The 19600-nt window shown below is 42.9% G+C and overlaps 1 protein-coding gene across 2 annotated transcripts in view; it reads left to right on the top strand.

Annotated features, from left to right (window-relative positions):
• The window catches only part of ptprg.S (protein tyrosine phosphatase, receptor type G S homeolog), a 350843-nt gene that overhangs the window by 286942 nt on the left and 44301 nt on the right, over positions 1 to 19600 (top strand). For both annotated transcript variants that reach the window (XM_041561822.1, XM_041561823.1), the window contains one exon: positions 17765 to 17856. In XM_041561822.1, the coding sequence (XP_041417756.1) occupies positions 17765 to 17856 (92 nt within the window). The remainder of the gene's footprint in view (positions 1 to 17764; positions 17857 to 19600) is intronic.

Below are 19600 nucleotides of genomic sequence, written 5' to 3'. Positions count from 1 at the left end.
TACTGGGGACACTTTCACTTGTCAGGGGGCCCAGAGTGATAAACACACACAGAGTATTGCAGCCCCTGCTAATGAGGGGTCTGGGGACACTGTTCTGATTTCTGATCAAATCATAAAGGCAATTAAAGTCATGGAGAGTCTGCAGGCCAGGAATGTTGAACTAAACACTGACATTATGCGAGAGATAAAGAACATTTCACTTGCACAAGGGGAGCTGAGGGCCCAGGGTATCAGGAGACTGGTGACTCTGAATAAAGAGCTGGAGCAACTGGAGCAGCAGATACAGGGGACTATGATAATAATAAAGCCCTGGGAGGAATTCTACAGCAATAAGGCTCGCTTTAAGCAAATGGAAGGAGTCAAGAGCATTGCAAGTGGGACTCTCAGCCAAATTATTTTGGACTTGAATTCTGGTCACCAGCAGCCTTTTATAGAGATACAAACAATGGTTAATGCTGCACCAACTGTTTGTGCCAATACAAGTGTGAGTGGGCAGCGACTGGGGGGTAATTGTGGTGGAGGGGCAAGTGTGGCGCATGCAAGTGGTGCAGATGCTGCTGTGAATGGGGAAGGTGGGGGACCCTCACAGGCTGAATGTGGGGTGGTGGGTGAGCACGTGGTGCCCGGGGTGGGTGAGAAAAATGCAGAACAGGGTGACAATGCCAATCAGTCCAGCCAGAGTTTCTGGGAGAAACGCAGGTTTTTTGTTAGGGAGGAGCAGGAGAGAATTGTTCATGATGGGCCAGTGTTCAAGCGCAAGAACGTGGTCCGGATTAAGTGGGAGGGAGAAAGAGCAAAAGCCCCTGGGAGTAGGTTTGTGTGTCTCAACCTGATAAAGCAGTCCATGGGTTTTACTATAGCTGATGTCAATGCTTTTATATCTGTGTCCGACACTGAATATGAAGTGAGTTTCATGACATCAGTGGGGCTGGAGAAGTTCTGGGCACTTTATGAGCAGAAGAAAGGGCTGTTGGACTGGGAAGAGTTTACGGCAATCCCAGTCTCTAGGCCGGAGGTAAAAACAGTCACTATCATCTTCAAGCACGAATCTATCCCCCCAGAAGATGTGCTCATTTGGCTGAAGAGACAGTGCACAGTTCTGTCCCCCCTTAAGAAGGTGTATAATGAGGAGGGTTTTTGGGTGGCTGGATGGCGGGTCCAGGTCAGGCTGGGGATGGAGAACAACATCACCAAACATCTCCCTAATTCTTTCTTTATAGGCAGAGAGAGAGGCACCTGCTTCTACCCTGGGCAGCCTCGCCAATGCTTCAAATGTGGGTCTAGACGGCATCTAGCGAGCAATTGTGACAATAAAGTTTGTGTAATGTGTGGGGCCCAGGGCCACGTGAGCAAAGAGTGTAATAAGATTCGCTGCAACTTGTGCTCGGCCTTGGGTCACTCACACCGAGACTGCCCAGAAGCTTGGCACAACATCAAAAAGGCTTGTCCCACGGTGGAAAGGGAACTGTTTGAGCCAGAGGAGAGTCAGATGGAAGTGGTCAGTGAGCAGGAGAAGGTACAGGAACCCCCAGAAGCAGAAAGGGAACCAGTGAGGAATGAGAGGGAGGAAGGGAGGCAGGAGGAGGACGCAGCTCTTGTAGAACAGGCAGAAAGAGCTGAGGCAGCAGAGGCAGAAAACAGGGGCAAGGCAGAAAGAGCTGAGGCAGCAGAGGCAAAAAACAGAGGTGAGGAATGGAAAGTGGTTGGAAAGGCAAAGAAAAAAACAGGCAAAATAGTTTCCAGCAGCAACCTGAAAATATCAAACAGGTTTATTCTGCCCGAGGGCAAAAGCTGGGGTGAGTTGGCAGAGGAAGAGGAGGATGAGTTCAGGAGGATTGAGAAGGAGGCAGAGGAGGCAAATGGGGAAGTAATATCAAGGAAAGGAGCAGGAAAAGAAGAGGAAAGAATTGTGACTCCTAGTAAATCCCCCAGTCCTATCAGGGTGCAGAGTGAGCCTGAGAGTGGGGAGATAGTGGAGGACATGGGCAAGAAGAGGAAAAGCAGATCACCTAAGGGCAGTGGGCAAGGAGCCTCAGGGGAGGAGGATAATCTCAAATTTCTTGAGGGGGATGGAGCTTTTCAGGACATAGGGGGTGTACAGGTTAAAAGATTCAGTGAGGAAGGGGAAGAAATGCCACTTAAAGTCCCAAAAACCTAAACTAGAAATGGCAGGTCTAAACATTAAATTTTGTACTGCCAATGTCTGCAGTATAAAAAATTTTAGGACAAGATCAGATGCTTTTAAGACTTTAGAAAAGTGTGAAGCAGATGTGATATTTATACAGGAGACCAGGCTCGTTAATAAATCTGAAATATACAGTGCAAAAAGGGACTGGCAAAAGGGCCCATCTTTCTGGTCCATTGCTGAGGAACCAGCAGGAGGGGTAGGCTTCCTTTTTGGTGGTAGAGTTAAGATAGTGGTCAAGCGCCTTGTAGAGATTAAGGTCGGAAGATGTTTGATGCTTGATGCCATAATAGATGGGGTTTCCTTCCGGCTAATCAATGTATATGGGCCACAAATGGCTGCAGAGAGAAAAGATCTTCTTTTTGACATCAAGCAATATCTCTGCACATCAATGCATGTAATCCTTGCTGGTGACTTTAATTTGGCACTGGGTCAGGGGGACAGAACCGGCAGATACAACAAATATGAGGGGGCGTGTCTCAGTGACATAATATCCCAGGCTGGTTTGGTAGATGTTGCCTCATTTGGGGGGCGCAAGGCTAGACACACCTATTATTGTAGTAATAGAAGCAGTAGATTGGACATGGCTTTTGTCAAAAAGAAAGAGAATTTCTCAAATGTGAAAGAGACAGTAGTTGACTTTTCAGACCACTTGGCCTTGTCTTTTACGTATGGCACCTCCGATTCTCCTAATATGGGGAGAGGCCTCTGGAGACTGGGGATTGGTATATTGACAGAAGAATCCACTAAGGTTTCCTTTCAGAGGCTCTTCTCAGATCTGCTCTCCAAGATAGAGTTCTATGACTCAGTGGCAGAGTGGTGGGAAGTGGCAAAAAAATGTTTCCGGTCGTTCTTTAGATCCCTGTCTGTAAAAAGGGAGGGTTCCAAGCAATGGAAGTACCAGTCTTTGAGGAAGAGGCTGGAGTCTTGTATTTCGGCTGGGGTGGTAGGGGAAGAAATTGCTCGACTCAAGTCCCAGATGAAGCAGTGTCAGTATAGTCGCCAAAAATCTATGGTTCTGGAGAGAGATTTTGGGGCAAAAAACTCCCCAGATCCTTTCCAGAATTGCAGGAAAACGTTGAAAAAGAAACTGGTGACAGGCCTCATAGACCCCCAGGGTGAGTTACAGAAGTCAAGGGAGGGAATCCTGGGGGTGGTGAGGTCATACTACACTGATTTGTTTGGGGGGAGAGATTTGGACGAGGATAGAATGAAGGCTTTCTTAGAGGCAACCCCATCTCCTGATGTAAGTAATTTGGACTTTTCCCCTTTGGTAGCAGACATTACTGAGGAGGAGGTGCAACAGGCAGTTGTTAACCTGGGATGTAAGAAAGCTCCAGGTCCTGATGGGCTAACTGGGGAGTTTTATAAGACCTTTAAAGAAAATCTGGTCCCAGTATTAACAAAGGTGTTTAATGACTGTCTACAGAATGGCCTGACTAAATCTATGCAGTACTCCTCTTTAATCCTGCTATCAAAGGGGAAAGATACAACACGTATTGAGAACTGGAGGCCAATTGCCCTTCTGAATACAGATAGAAAGATTCTCGCACGGATCCTTTTTGTTCGGTTATTATTATTTTCAGACACTTTATTGTCCATGTGTCAGTTTTGCACGGTGCAAGGGCGGAGCATTCTTGGGGCAGTCCTCACAGTGAGAGAGGCACTAGAGACATGCAAAGCTCAAAAACTGGGGAAATTTCTTTTATGTCTGGATCAGGCAAAAGCCTTTGATCAGGTGAACCACAAGTACCTATGGGCTGTTTTGTCAAAGTACAGTATCCCGGGTAAGTTTATTAGTTGGGTAAAAGTGTTGTATGACGGGGCAAAGAGCTTCCCACTAATTAATGGCTGGTGTGGCGATGATTTTGAGGTGAGGGCAGGGGTAAGGCAGGGCTGCCCTTTAAGCCCCCTTCTGTATGTTTTTGCCTTGGATCCTTTTCTAAAGGCGCTGCAGGGGTGTGGTTTGGAGGGGGTCGGCTTGCCTTGCAGTCAGTCCCTTGAATTAGTCGCCTATGCGGATGATGTGACGATAGTAGTCTCAAAGCCTGAGGAGGTGAGAGAAGTGTCTCGGTGCATCAGAAGTTACTCAGAGGCCTCAGGTTCTCTGGTCAACTATGAAAAGTCGGAAGCTCTTTGGAGTTTAGAAGGTGAGCCCAGTTTTAGGATGAGTGGGTTCCCCACAGCCCCTATGCAGGTCAAGATATTGGGCATCAAATTTGGGAGGGGTGACAATGCTAGGCAAAACTGGGAAGAGAAGATAGATACTGGAATGGCAAAAGTTCAGCAATGGAAATCTTGGCGGCTGACCTATAGGGAAAGGGTGAATCTGATCAAGACTTTTCTGCTCCCTTTGTTTTTGTTTGTCTCTTATGTGTTTCCCGTGCCAGAATCTCTCTACGCTCGGATCCATAGTCTGTTCTTCCAAATGCTTTGGGGGAGCAGACTAAATCCGGTCAAAAGGGGCGTCACATTCCTACAGCGGAGAAAGGGAGGGTTAGGGATGATAAGTCCGGTGGCTTTCTTTGGTGCCATATTCTTCAAGTTTAACTTTGGGAATCTGGCCCAAAGCACAGACTGTCTGTGGGAGTGCTGCATCAGGAGCTGGGCATTGCCTCTAATCAAAGACTGGGTACAGGGCGGCAGGGCTAAAGAGGTCCGGGTCAGATGTGCCTATTTCCCACCACACATCTCCCAAGCATTAAAGCAGATGAGGAGATGGGAGATCAGGGCGCCAGAAATCTCTTCTTTGTCTAGGAAACAGTTGTATGAGAAAATCTTGGAGACCTTTTTTGTTGTCCCTTTAGCTCTGAGGGACTGTACCAGCAGTTTAATGGAGGAGTGCATCAAGTACTTAAACTGCCCCAGACTGCCCCCCAAATTGTTTGATAATGCTTGGCTCTCCTTGCAGGGTAAACTCTTTGTTAGGGGTAACATGAAGCACCTGAATATTGACAGCAGGGAGTGCCCCTGGGGGTGCGCAGTAGAGGAAACCTCAGAGCACTTTCTGGTTGATTGCCCCATTTCTGGAGAGTTATATAGGCAGGTGCTGGGAGTCCTGGGAATCTATAGGAGATGTGCCAATAATTATAGTGAAAGAGCCTATGGGATAGTGAGTAAGAGACACTCGTACAATAGTGAGACTCTGTTTATTGTGTTTTCTGCTGTGCGATATCATTTATGGCTGATGCGCTGTAGGAAGTCTCTGGGGAATGAGAGTGACACCATAGATACAACTGTCAGGAAAATTCTCAGTGAAATTTTGTTTATTAAACTTAAGGAGGTGAACCGCATGAAAGAGAATGTGAATCTATGGGTTCATTTGGATTTTTCTTGGGCCAATTCTTTTTGTTATGATATTTCTTAAAGTGTCACTGTAATGCATGTAATATTCTTGTGACTTGTTCCGTATGAAGTCTGAATTTTAATGTAAATATGTATATTTTCTCAATAAAAAATTCCCTCCTCCCATATGTATAAATACAAATATACAGGGAAGGAATGTTCTGGGCACACAATAAGCTATACCCTCATACTGTACTGTCTAAGGGAATCAATATGGCACCTCCTCCTCCCATATGTATAAATACAAATATACAGAGAAGGAATGTTCTGGGCACACAATAAGCTATACCCTCATACTGTACTGTCTAAGGGAATCAATATGGCACCTCCTCCTCCCATATGTATAAATACAAATATACAGAGAAGGAATGTTCTGGGCACACAATAAGCTATACCCTCATACTGTACTGTCTAAGGGAATCAATATGGCACCTCCTCCCATATGTATAAATACAAATATACAGAGAAGGAATGTTCTGGGCACACAATAAGCTATACCCTCATACTGTACTGTCTAAGGGAATCAATATGGCACCTCCTCCTCCCATATGTATAAATACAAATATACAGAGAAGGAATGTTCTGGGCACACAATAAGCTATACCCTCATACTGTACTGTCTAAGGGAATCAATATGGCACCTCCTCCCATATGTATAAATACAAATATACAGAGAAGGAATGTTCTGGGCACACAATAAGCTATACCCTCATACTGTACTGTCTAAGGCAGTGATCCCCAACCAGTAGCTCGTGAGCAACATGTTGCTCTCCAACCCCTTGGATGTTGCTCTCAGGGTCCTCAAAGCAGATGCCTTTTTTTCAATTCCAAGCTTGAAAGCAAGTTTTAATGGCATAAAAACGAAGTAAAATGCCAAGCAGAGCCTCTTGTAGGCTGCCAGTCCACACAGGGGCTAACAAATAGCCAATAATTGCCCTTATTTGGCACTCCAAGGGACTTTTTTAATGCTTGTGTTGCTCCCCAACTCTTTTTACATTTGAATGTGGCTCACGGGTTAAAAAGGTTGGGGACCCCTGGTCTAAGGGAATCAATATGGCACCTCCTCCTCCCATATGTATAAATACAAATATACAGAGAAGGAATGTTCTGGGCACACAATAAGCTATACCCTCATACTGTACTGTCTAAGGGAATCAATATGGCACCTCCCTCCTCCCATATGTATAAATACAAATATACAGGGAAGGAATGTTCTGGGCACACAATAAGCTATACCCTCATACTGTACTGTCTAAGGGAATCAATATGGCACCTCCTCCTCCCATATGTATAAATACAAATATACAGAGAAGGAATGTTCTGGGCACACAATAAGCTATACCCTCATACTGTACTGTCTAAGGGAATCAATATGGCACCTCCCTCCTCCCATATGTATAAATACAAATATACAGGGAAGGAATGTTCTGGGCACACAATAAGCTATACCCTCATACTGTACTGTCTAAGGGAATCAATATGGCACCTCCTCCTCCCATATGTATAAATACAAATATACAGAGAAGGAAACTGTGACTCACAGCTTAAAGGGCAATTCACCTTCATTAGCAAAACTTTAATAACACAAAAACCACAGAAATGTGTTCAAACTTTCACACCCCCTAATTACATGGTAGTTAGGGGGTGTGGTCATAAAAATTGGCGTGGTCGCAAAAATTGCCGCCAATGCTCCGTGCAGCGAATCTTTTAGTCTCTCTATTTCTAAAATGTTGGAAGGCATGCCATTGGATGAGTGTATTGGGATACATTGTATTATAGGTACAATTAAACTTAACTGCCCCCCTCTAGTGACCCCTATCACACCCGTCTGACCTCCCCAGGATTCACAAGATAAATACTTTATACAGTCCGACATACGGCAGCCACTTTCCCTCTCCTCGTTGCTGTTAAATCTTAGGAGGCCGCTGCCAATATACTTAATTTTTATAGCAAGTCTTATCTAATTCCAATCAGAAAGGGAGCGGGGCCCTTGAGTTTAATGTGTCTGCACCATAAACTAAAATAGCACCAATTGCAATTTCTCTTCTTCACATGTACACAATGGCCGTCATAAAATAACAATTTAATCCTCCGAGCAGACGCGCTGACCCGCCATAAAGAACAGCGATTGGGTTGTTCTACGGCTCCTGGATTTATAGTCTTGAGTATCTTGTGACGGCAGGAGAGTGACATGTGCTTAATGAGAGACGTTTCTCTAGACTGTTTATTAGAGCGCTCAGGGGGAAATTCACTAAAGGGCAAAGTGACTATCGTTAGAGCATATTCGCCAATGTGACGTCATTTCGGCCGATTTACTAACGGGCACAGGCGTAATTCGCTAGCGAAGGAGATAGATTGTAATGGTACTTTGCACTCTAACGCCAGGCGAATTTTCGTTCTGGCGAATGGACGTCACTACGCAAATTCACTAAGATGCGGATTTTACTGAACGTTACCTCTTGCGCCAGACTTGCCTTCGCCACCTCAGACCAGGCGAAGTGCAATAGAGTAAATAGGACTTCCTCAAAGTCCCAAAAAAACGCTGGTGACTTTTCAGTTTTTCAGGGTGATAGGCTGCAAAAGATCGTAAAGGGTAACCGGGTTCCCCCCTACATTTCCTAACATATGGCACATAAACCATACAGTGGGCTCATGTTAGGGCAATATAACAACTTTATTTTATTTTATTTTATTAAGGTTCCCTGGACTTGTGTAGTGTAATGTATTTGCTGCAACATATACGTCCATTCAACTTTAACTTCTCGTATGCAAATTAGACAACGCTAGCGCAACTTCGCCATCGTTCGGCGGCCTGGACGCAAATTTGCATTTTAGTGAATTAGCATTGTCCTGGCAAATTTTCGCGTGCTGAAGTGTGGCGATGTGAGCGAAGCCGTTGCTGCGAATGAAAAAATGTCTTTTGGGGGCCCATTTACTTAGTTCGAGTGAAGGATTAGAATAAAAAAAACTTTGAATGATTTTTTTGGCTACTTCGGCCATCGACTACGACTTCTACTTCGAATCGAACGATTCGAACTAAAAATCGTTCGACTATTCGACCATTCGATAGTGGAAGTACTGTCTCTTTAAAAAAAACTTTGACCCTCTAGGTCGCCACCTAAAACCTACCGAAGTCAATGTTAGCCTATGGGGAAGGTCCCCATAGGCTTTGGAACAATTTTCTGGTCGAAGAAAAATCGTTCGATCGATGGATTACAATCCTTTGAATCGAACGATTCGAAGGATTTAATCGTTCGATCGAACGAACTGTGGTAAATCCTTCGACTTCGATATTCGAAGTCGAGGGGTTTAACTTGACAGTCGAATATCGAGGGTTAATTAGGGTTAATTAACCCTCGATATTCGACCATAAGTAAATTTGCCCCTAAATGTCGTAGAAAGTGTCGTAGTAACAGCCGACAAATTCACAGAGCATCTACCCGCTATTTTTCCGACGTTTACGACACTTTTGAAATAGTGGCGTTAAAAGTGGGAGTGGTTTATTCGGCGCCACTTTTCCCAACGTTTTTATGAATTGCTCGTAAACTCGTTTGTTTTGCCAAAAATTTTTCCGACATATTAGGCTCTCCAAAATGAAAAGGTCGGTCAAATTTTAAAAATACTCGGTAAAATGTCGTCTGTCCGACGAAAAGATATATGTCATTTTAGAAAATTGTCAGACTTACGAAACATTCCGAGACGGTAACATCTGCCTTTGTGAATTTACTGTTCTTACAACATTTTACAAATTTGTCTATTGCCTTTTTCTTCTGATTCTCTCCGATTTTCAAATAGGGGTCACTGACCCCTGTCTAAAAAACAAATACTCTATAAGGCTATAACAGTATTGTGACTTTTTATTACTCATCTTTCTATTCAGGCCTCTCCTATTCATATTCCAGTCTCTTATTCAAATCAATGCATGGTTGCTATGGTAAATGGGATCCTAGCAACCCGATGGCTGAAATTACAAACTGGAGAGCTGCTGAATAAAAAGCTAAATAACTCAAAAAACACAAATAATAAATAATAGCCCCCTAAGTTTGCTCATAGTCTGTACAGAGAGATCCCATAAAACTATGGCAGTATAGGTATTCCCTGTACTAAGCACAATTCAGCAGGAACAGTCCCTAAGTTTGCTCATAGTCTGTACAGAGAGATCCCATAAAACTATGGCAGCATAGGTATTCCCCTGTACTAAGCACAATTCAGCAGGAACAGCCCCTAAGTTTGCTCATAGTCTGTATAGAGAGATCCCATAAAACATGGCAGCATAGGTATTCCCTGTACTAAGCACAATTCAGCAGGAACAGCCCCTACGTTTGCTCATAGTCTGTACAGAGAGATCCCATAAAACTATGGCAGCATAGGTATTCCCTGTACTATTGCACAATTCAGCAGGAACAGTCCCTAAGTTTGCTCATAGTCTGTACAGAGAGATCCCATAAAACTATGGCAGCATAGGTATTCCCCTGTACTAAGCACAATTCAGCAGGAACAACCACTCCAGGTTTTTTAACTCCAGGTTAAATCTGAATATGGGATTGATATTTGGCTGTACCCATAGAATCCAATAAGCACAGCTGGCTCCTGCCTGACAGGGGAAGGAATATTTGGAACCACCAGAATTCTTTGAGTGGCTCTTGAGATGCCAAAAAGCATTTGCACAAGTGTTTTACAATCACCGTCCTCTCTGCTTTGGTCCCATGATGCCCAGTGTATAAATACTGGAGTCCTTATCTGTGCGTATATATATTTAATGAAACTGCGATTAGGCGTCCGTTATCTTTATGTTATCAGCTGCGCTGCTTGTGTGACTTGTGTGGGTCCCAGGTCTCATGGTACCTTCATCCAACTGATGTACTAAAATAAAAAAGTCCTTAAAATCTGGGGCCGTGACCCGTTAGCTCTAAAAGGTGAGGGAATAAAATCAGTCGTTGCTGCCAGATTGGGAAAACCAGACTGAACCTCCCAGAAAGTTGAATTAGTTGAAAGTATTTGATCCAAATCCAAGTTTATAAAGTTCCCGGCTCTTATTTATCACCTGGGGCAGCAAGTTCTACCCTACCAGTTATTTAGTGTTTGGAATTCACTCTTGTACATCAAATGCGCGTTATTATACGGCGCAGGAACAAAATGCAGTCAATTAAGGGATTTTTTTTATAAAGGTCAGATAATAATGACAAAGACGGTGAGCCATAAATTGTCTGTGATTTTAATATCAGTCTGCTGTTTTGTTGCATTATGCATTTTAAGGCTTTATCTTGCCGGCCCTGGAAGCATTTTTACATCACATTAAACGTCTGCATAAGATTTATTGTCACAAACATTACTGTAAACGGGCTCTGCTGTTCATCCATTATTGAGCGATCATTGAAGGGGTTTAGTGCTCTCCTGTGCACTGCTTGTTCCTACTGCTGCAACTTTTAGCAGCCTGTGATTATTCAGTTGAGTTTGGGCTCTTTCTTCCCTACTGCACGGACTTTGGACAAAGTATAATACATGAGTGATACTTAGAGTTCAATGTATAACTCAGTCTGCAGCCTTGTGCCTTTATATGGCCACAGAACAACTCCTCAGTGACTTCTAATATCCTTATCATTTACAGTAGGGGGTACATTATCCCTTATAATACATGAGTGATACTCAGAGTTCCCTGTATAACTCAGCCTGTAGCCTCGTGTCTTTATATGGTCACAGAACAACCCCTCAGTGACTTCTAATATCCTTATCATTTACAGTAGGGGGTACATTATCCCTTATAATACATGAGTGATACTCAGAATTCCCTGTATAACTCAGCCTGTAGCCTCGTGTCTTTATATGGTCACAGAACAACCCCTCAGTGACTTCTAATATCCTTATCATTTACAGTAGGGGGTACATTATCCCTTATAATACATGAGTGATACTCAGAGTTCCCTGTATAACTCAGCCTGCAGCATTGTGCCTTTATATGGTCACAGAACAACCCCTCAGTGACTTCTAATATCCTTATTATTTACAGTAGGGGGTACATTATCCCTTATAATACATGAGTGATACTCAGAGTTCCCTGTATAACTCAGCCTGCAGCCTTGTGCCTTTATATGGTCACAGAACAACCCCTCAGTAACTTCTAATATCCTTATCATTTACAGTAGGGGGTACATTATCCCTTATAATACATGAGTGATACTCAGAGTTCCCTGTATAACTCAGCCTGCAGCATTGTGCCTTTATATGGTCACAGAACAACCCCTCAGTGACTTCTAATATCCTTATTATTTACAGTAGGGGGTACATTATCCCTTATAATACATGAGTGATACTCAGAGTTCCCTGTATAACTCAGCCTGCAGCCTTGTGTCTTTATATGGTCACAGAACAACCCCTCAGTGACTTCTAATATCCTTATCATTTACAGTAGGGGGTACATTATCCCTTATAATACATGAGTGATACTCAGAATTCCCTGTATAACTCAGCCTGTAGCCTCGTGTCTTTATATGGTCACAGAACAACCCCTCAGTGACTTCTAATATCCTTATCATTTACAGTAGGGGGTACATTATCCCTTATAATACATGAGTGATACTCAGAGTTCCCTGTATAACTCAGCCTGCAGCCTTGTGCCTTTATATGGTCACAGAACAACCCCTCAGTGACTTCTAATATCCTTATCATTTACAGTAGGGGGTACATTATCCCTTATAATACATGAGTGATACTCAAGATTCCCTGTATAATTTCCTTGAATCATTTCATGACATCTATTAAGGTTATAATGATATTTTGGGTTGAATAAGTCTTTGTTGCTTTGCTAGACGAGTATCTGTGACAGTTATAACAATATATTCCCATACAGACGGGATCTTCTCATTGTGTTCCACCAAACAGGATTTTGTTGCTGCCGGTGTTCTTTGTGCAGCTGGAAACGAGGGCCCGGTGTCCCCCGGGGGTGCCTAACAGATGGCTTCACTGTGGCACGCAATAGCCCAAATCCTCCCCTCTTTCTGCCTTTCCCTCGGCTCAATCGCCGGCCTGAAAAGAAATATTTATTTCATCTGGTCGTTTTTTAGAAAATGATTCCCTGAGAAGAGAAATGGTGTCTGTGTTTTTCATTTCCCTCTGCACATCATTTTATTGATTTTTTATTTAACTTTGGGTGGAATTTTAATTTACTTGCGGAGAGGGGGGGGGAAGGGCATTTGCTCTGTTAAAGCAAAGGGGCCACATCTGTAGGTTACATAGGGGGCTCTTCTTCATAGGGGAATGTCTGTGGCCCTATCAGTTATGCCCAGAGCCATTGCTTCTTTTGTTTCCCCAAGATTTTCTAGGATTATTGATTAAAACACAAGCAATCCTTTCAAATAAGTGAATGTAAAATTGATGAGGGGGCTATTCTAAGAAATTTTACATTCATTATTTATTTATTTTTAATTCCAAGATGTTAAGGGATACCTGTACTGGTAATATGAATGAATTTTGTTACAACAGCGCCACCTGCTGGTCAGTTTCCCACCAGTCTGACCAGCAAGTAGTCAAGGAAGTTGTCAGGAGAGAGAAAGAGGCTGATGTTCTTCTGCTTAGGAAAGATGTGAGAAAGGTTTCTAATTGTTTTCCTAAGCAGAAGAACATCAGAGCAGCCTCTTTCTTTCTCCTGACAACTTCCTTGACTACTTGGTGGTCAGACTGGTGGGAAAATGACCAGCAGGTGGCACTGTTGTAACATAATTCATTCATATTAACAGTACATGTATCCCTTAATATCTTGGAATAAAAAGAAAATAAATAATGAATGTAAATTGCAAAAGTAAATAGAATAGAACCCTTATAATTTTAAATTCACTTATTTTAAAGGTTTACTTGTCCTTTAATGAATTATTTGAGCCAAAAGAAAAAGAGACTACCTAATGACTAAATTCTCCTTATCCCCCTGAGCCCCTGCCAACTCCCAGCAATTAACTCTCCGGCTGCCAGCACTTTCTCTACAGCCTCCGTCTTGGCAGCGGCCGGAAAGTTTAATGAAAATCTTAATCTTGGCTTTTTTTTTTTTTTTTTTTGTATCGAACTGTCATGCTTGGTTTACTTGGAAACCCACATAAACCTCAGTCGTTTATTTTATAGCCTCTATGTATAATGTATAATTGTAGTGTTGCGCCATTCAGCTTCAGCCTTGCATACAAATCCCTAGTTGTGTATCAGGTACAGAGACGGTGCCCTGTGCAGAAGGAAACGCAACATCCTCAGACTGATACAAGTTTCTTCCCACTAGAAGACTTTCTTTTTTCTCAATTCCCCTGACAATTCCCTTCAGTTATTAATGGAAACATTTGCTAGACTGACGCCTACATTATGAGTGATCGTCGTTGCTGTTTACTGGAAACGGATGATCCCCTGCGCCGTCTGAAAGCGTTAACATTGACCCCCGACCACCCCTTTCATTTAGATGTAGATTTGCTTTGTGTCTTACACCACTTCTCTTTGCTCTACATACTGGATTCACGCATTTACAGGTACATACAGTGAAACGCGTTAGTTTATTAGCACATGTATAGCCTAATGCGTTTCATGCTGTACCTACTGGATTCATGCATTTGCAGGTACCATCAATGAAACGTGTTAGTTTATTAGAATATGTATAGCCTAATGCGTTTCAAGCTGTGCCTACTGGTTTCATGCTTTTGCAGGTACATACAGTGAAACGTGTTAGTTTATTAGCACATGTATAGCCTAATGCGTTTTGAGCTGTACCTACTGGATTCATGCATTTGCAGGGACATACAGTGAAACACATTAGTTTATTAGCACATGTATAGCCTAATGCTTTTCGTGCTGTACATACTGGATTCATGCATTTGCAAGTACAATCAATGAAATGCGTTAGTTTATTAGCACATGTATAGCCTAATGCGTTTCGTGCTGTACCTACTGGATTCATGCATTTGCAGGTACAATCAATGAAACGCATTTGTTTATTAGCACATGCATAGCCTAATGCGTTTCGTGCTAAACTACTGGATTCATGCATTTGCAGGTACAGTGAAACGCGTTCGTTTATTAGGACATGTATAGCCTAATGCGTTTAGTGCTGTACATACTGGATTCATGCATTTTTAGGTACATACGGGGGTCGGACTGGCCTGCATAGACCTCTGTCCTCAACCCAACTGAACCCTTTAATTAAAACCCAACTGTGGGTCAGGCCTGATCCCCAACATCAGTGCCCAACCTCCACAACAATGTTCCATCCTCTAGTAGGATCCTTCCCAGAAGAGTCAGGGTTGTTTTAGCAGCAAAAAAAAAAACGGTATCTTGACATTAATCCCCTTAATCTGGGAAAGAGATGTTGCACAGTCTGTGTCCCTGTACTTTCGTTACTATAGTGTGCCCTCAGTATAACTAGAATAAGTGCTGTGTAAATCTGCCATAACTGATTTAAAGTAAATGCTAAAGTAAGGAAAATAATATTATATCTTCTCCCTGCATAAACCCCAGTACAAGGGTTGCCAATAACTGGAAAAATCAAAGTAAAGAGGCCTATTGATAATAAGTATAGTAGCAAGGGTAATTATACAATCTAAAGATAGTTTATTAGGGCACGTATAGCCTAACACATTTCGTGCCAACTGGGCACTTACTCGTAAGCTGCAAGTAAATGCCAGTTTGGGTGCGAAACGCGTTTGTTTATTAGGACATGTACAGCCTAACATGTTTTGTGCCAACTGGGCACTTACTCATAGGCTGTAAGTAAATGCCCGGTTGGCACGAAACACATTAATTAGGACGATAGCCTAAAGCATTTCATGCCAACTGGGCACTTACTCATAGGCTGCATGTAAATGCCAGTTTGAGTGCAAAACGTCTTCGTTTATTAGGACATGTATAGCCTAACATGTTCTGTGCCAACTGGGCACTTACTTTTAGTCTGTGAGTAAATACCCAGTTGACACAAAATGCGTTAGTTTATTAGGACATGTATAGCCTAACGCGTTTCTTGCCAACCGGGCACTTACTCGCAGCCTATGCTATACATGTCCTAATAAACTATCTTTAAATGTTATAATATACATATTGCCAATAGGCCTCCTTACTTTAGTGATTTTTCCACTCAATAGAGCTGCTGTATATTTAGCCGCCTACACCAGCCCCATATTGTGCATTTCTGTTACCACTTGAAAACTTAAGTTGTCCTTTAATGTTGTTCTTTATAAAGAGAAATGCCCCCAGGTGCCTGCAGTTCGCTCCCAATGAAGGGGGTGATTATTGTTGTAGAAATTAGCTGACACCGTTTAAAAGTGATACTGACCACAGTATAATGTATGTACACCTGTCTTACTCACTCACACTGACTTGTAAGTAATTTGGGAAGAACTGAGGTTTGGAACGTATGTTCTTGCCTTATATAGAGACTTGGGGGTTGGTGAATAGCCAGTGAAAGACGTTCAGTAAATACTCTGGAACACGAGGTTATCTCTCTCTTTATCTTCCCTGAACAGAAAAGACAGAAGCATCTCTCACCCTGACAGATGGACACACACACAGTCACACACATATAGATGAACCTCATATACAATTAGGGGCAGATAAACTAAAGGGTGAAGTGACTTACGCTGGTGACGATTCGCCAGCGTTACCGCTTTCAGGCACTTTGCTAACGGGCGCAACTTCGCTAGCGAAAGAGACAGATGCTATCGGTCAATTGCCCTCTATCGCCAGACGAATTTTCGTTCTGGCGAATGGACGTTACTCCACAAATTCACTAAGATGCGGATTTTACTGAACGTTGCCTCTTTGCCAGATGCACCAGGCCAAGTGCATTGGAGTACGTAGATCTTCCTCAATCTTCTGTTACTTACATCATATTTTTTAGTGGAAAAAGTCGTAAAAACTATTTTTTCAGAGGCAAAAGTGGGTAACCGCCTTCCCCCCTACATTTCCTAACATATGGAACATAAACTATACAGTGGGCTCATGTGTAGGGCAATATAATAACTTTATTTTCTTTATTAAGGTTCCCTGGACTTGTGTAATATAATGTATGTGCTGCAACATATACGTCCATTCAACTCTATAATTTCCCGCCGTATGCAAATTAGCTTCTAACGAGGTTGCGCTAGGCATAATTGAACGCTGGCGTAACGCTAGCGAAAATTCGCCAACGTTCGTCGCCCCGGACGCAACTTCGCATTATAGTAAATTAGCGTTGTCTGAGCGAATTTTCGCCTGGCGAAGTGTTGCGATCACTGTGAAGCCGTTGCCGGCGAATTTTCGCCGCTTAGTAAGTTTACCCCTTTAACTTTATACTCGCGCTTATGCCTACAGACTATTTGCTTTAGGCTGTCGGTGGATGATTGACTAGTTAATTGTATTTTGCATATCATTTTATACAATTCCACACAATAAAGATAATTTGTTATAATAAAGGATAGGTGTCGGGGTCGGCTCTTCCCATCATAAGAAATGTATTTATAATGACAGATGATGTGATTCCCCCGGGCAGTTTGTAGAAAAGGGAGCCCAGGAGAATGTTTTTGCTTTGGGAGGGGTGTTGTTAAAGAGTGACAGCGAGACAAGGGAAGACCCCCCTCTTATGTGACAATGGATTGCTCAGAGCCAGGCTCATTACATATTCCACTCCGTCCCCTGGTTTCTCAGCAGTGAGCTGTGACGTTCCCAAGCCCAACCTCATTCAGTATCAGCATGTTAAGTCTGCTCCTCCGAGCTCTCAATGTTGTGCTGCTCAGTGGCTTCTCTATGATGACCAGTCTGTGCTCCCTGCTTTGCTTTAAGTACAGGTACAGCTTTGCTTTAAGTACAGGTACAGCTTTGCTTTAAGTACAGGTACAGCTATGGGCCTCATCTCCGTGTGTTTATGCCGCTCGGGGGTCTCTGTACAGTTGCTAAAGGCCTTAATCAACCATGTCTAATGCTGGGTGGACCTGTCTTTTTGTTTTGCTTCCTAACAGCTGTGGGCTAATGCTGTCAGCCGGGGGCGTGCGGCTCTGCAAAGTGCTTCACATTTACTTCCTCGTTGCCGCTTCTGTTTTACAAAGAACTGCGAACTACTGAAAGTTGGAATCATGTGTTTTGGAGTTGCAACTCCCAGCATGCACAGCGGGGGCACGGAATGAGGATTCTGGGAGGGTGTATAGAAATATATATTTAGGTGTGCAGGTCGCCCCTAGAGCGGCCTAGACAGAAGCACAAATATATTGATATGATATTAATCTGGTTTAATTTCTTTCGCAGGAAGTGTTTCCAAACCGCGCATTTCTACGTGGAAGACAGCAGCTCGCCGCGGGTTATTCCCAATGAAAGCATTCCCATCATTCCCATTCCAGGTACAGTCAAAGGGGACGCTGTGTATGACGTCAGAAAATGTCTGTGATGTCATTGATCACGTTGTCATCAAAAAAAAAAAAATCAAAAAGAGTTATGGTTGCAGTTGGTCGGTTACAGACATTGAGGTAGAGTCCTGCAGCGGGTCGGTTACCCTGCGGGTTGCAGGTAGAAGTTCCGGGTGCGGGTATAGAGGCGGGTCGGCGGTTCTACGGGTTTGCTGGTCGCAGGTTGGGCCACGGGTTTTTTCAATAGCGATTTTTACTCCATTTTTCTGATCACGCCTACTTCCGATGATGTCACTTCCGGCTTACAATGACAGCACTTCCTGATTCTTGATGGTCAGCGGGTCGCGGATAAGGTAGCAGGTCCAAGCGGGTAAGAATTCGGGTTGCAGGTCTGGATTGCGGATTGCATGTTGCGTGTACGGGTCGGGTACGGGTTCCAAAAAATGGACCTGCCCAGGACTCTACATTGAGGCTCATTTATAAACTTCAAGCAGGGCAGATTGGTTCGCACAGAGGGTGGAAACAGAATTGCGAACTTTATTTTTCACACTGCAATGTCTATAAGAGCTTTTTAAATATGGTAAAAATCTTAAATTGCGAATATTCATGCGAACACTCTGCGTTTGAATTACGCCGCAACTTTGGTGGAAAAAATGTTAGTGATGTCATCGGTTAAAATCGGTGCACTCGTCGTGATGTAACTCATCTTGGAGTTCTATGACCTGTATGAAAGCAATTCAGCCTTGTGCCTGTATGGGGTCATAGAACTCCTCGGTGACTTATAATATCCTTATATTTTACAATAAGGGGTACTTTATTCACTATATAAACTTTGATTAGTGATGTCATCAGTTCCTATCAGTGCATTTGTGATGTAACTTCTGTCACATGACTCCCATCGGAGTTCCATGACCTGTATGAAAACATTCTGCCTTGTGCCTGTATATGGTGTGTGTGACTAAGTATATGATTGGAAGGGGATTATAAATCTGGCCATAAAAACTTCTGATTGGCCCTTCCAGACCAATCGTATTGATAAGAAAGGTTTTTACTAAACTATGAAAACTTTGGCTGAATCAGTCCACTTACTTCCTAATTCAGTGACACCTCAGTTTTAAAGCACTTTTGAGTTAACTTTTAGTATACAATAGCATGGCTACTTCTAAGCAACTTTTCAATTGGCCTTCATCTTTTCTCCTTTTTTTTATTATTGTTTTTGAATTATTTCCCTTTTTTTTCTGACTTTTTCCACCTTTCAGATAGGGGGTCACTGACCTCATCTAAAAACAAAACCTACTTTTTATTACTCCTCTTGCTATTCAGGCCTCTCCTATTCATAATCCAGTCTCTTATTCAGAGCAATGCATGGTTGCTAGGGGAATTTGGACCCTAGCAACCAGATTGCTGCGCTTGCAATCTGTGGAGCTGCTGAATAAAAAGCTAAATAAAAAGCTAAATAATCACACAATAATACATTTAAATAACCACAAATAATAAAAAATTAAAACTAATTGCAAATTGTCTCAGAATATCCCTTTGTACATCATACTAAGGGGCAGATTCACTAAATGGCGAAGTGGCTAACAGTAGCGCAAATTCACCAGCGTGACATCATTTCGTAACTTCGCCAATTCACTAACGGGCGCTGGCGTAAATTTGCTAGTGAAGTATACCTACTCTAAAGCTACTTCGCACCCTTACGCCAGGCGAAGTTGCGCTATGGCGAATGGGACATAAC

The sequence above is a fragment of the Xenopus laevis genome, chromosome 4S (assembly GCF_017654675.1).
Source record: "Xenopus laevis strain J_2021 chromosome 4S, Xenopus_laevis_v10.1, whole genome shotgun sequence".
Taxonomy (NCBI): domain Eukaryota; kingdom Metazoa; phylum Chordata; class Amphibia; order Anura; family Pipidae; genus Xenopus; species Xenopus laevis.
This window is presented reverse-complemented; position numbering and strand designations above follow the sequence as displayed.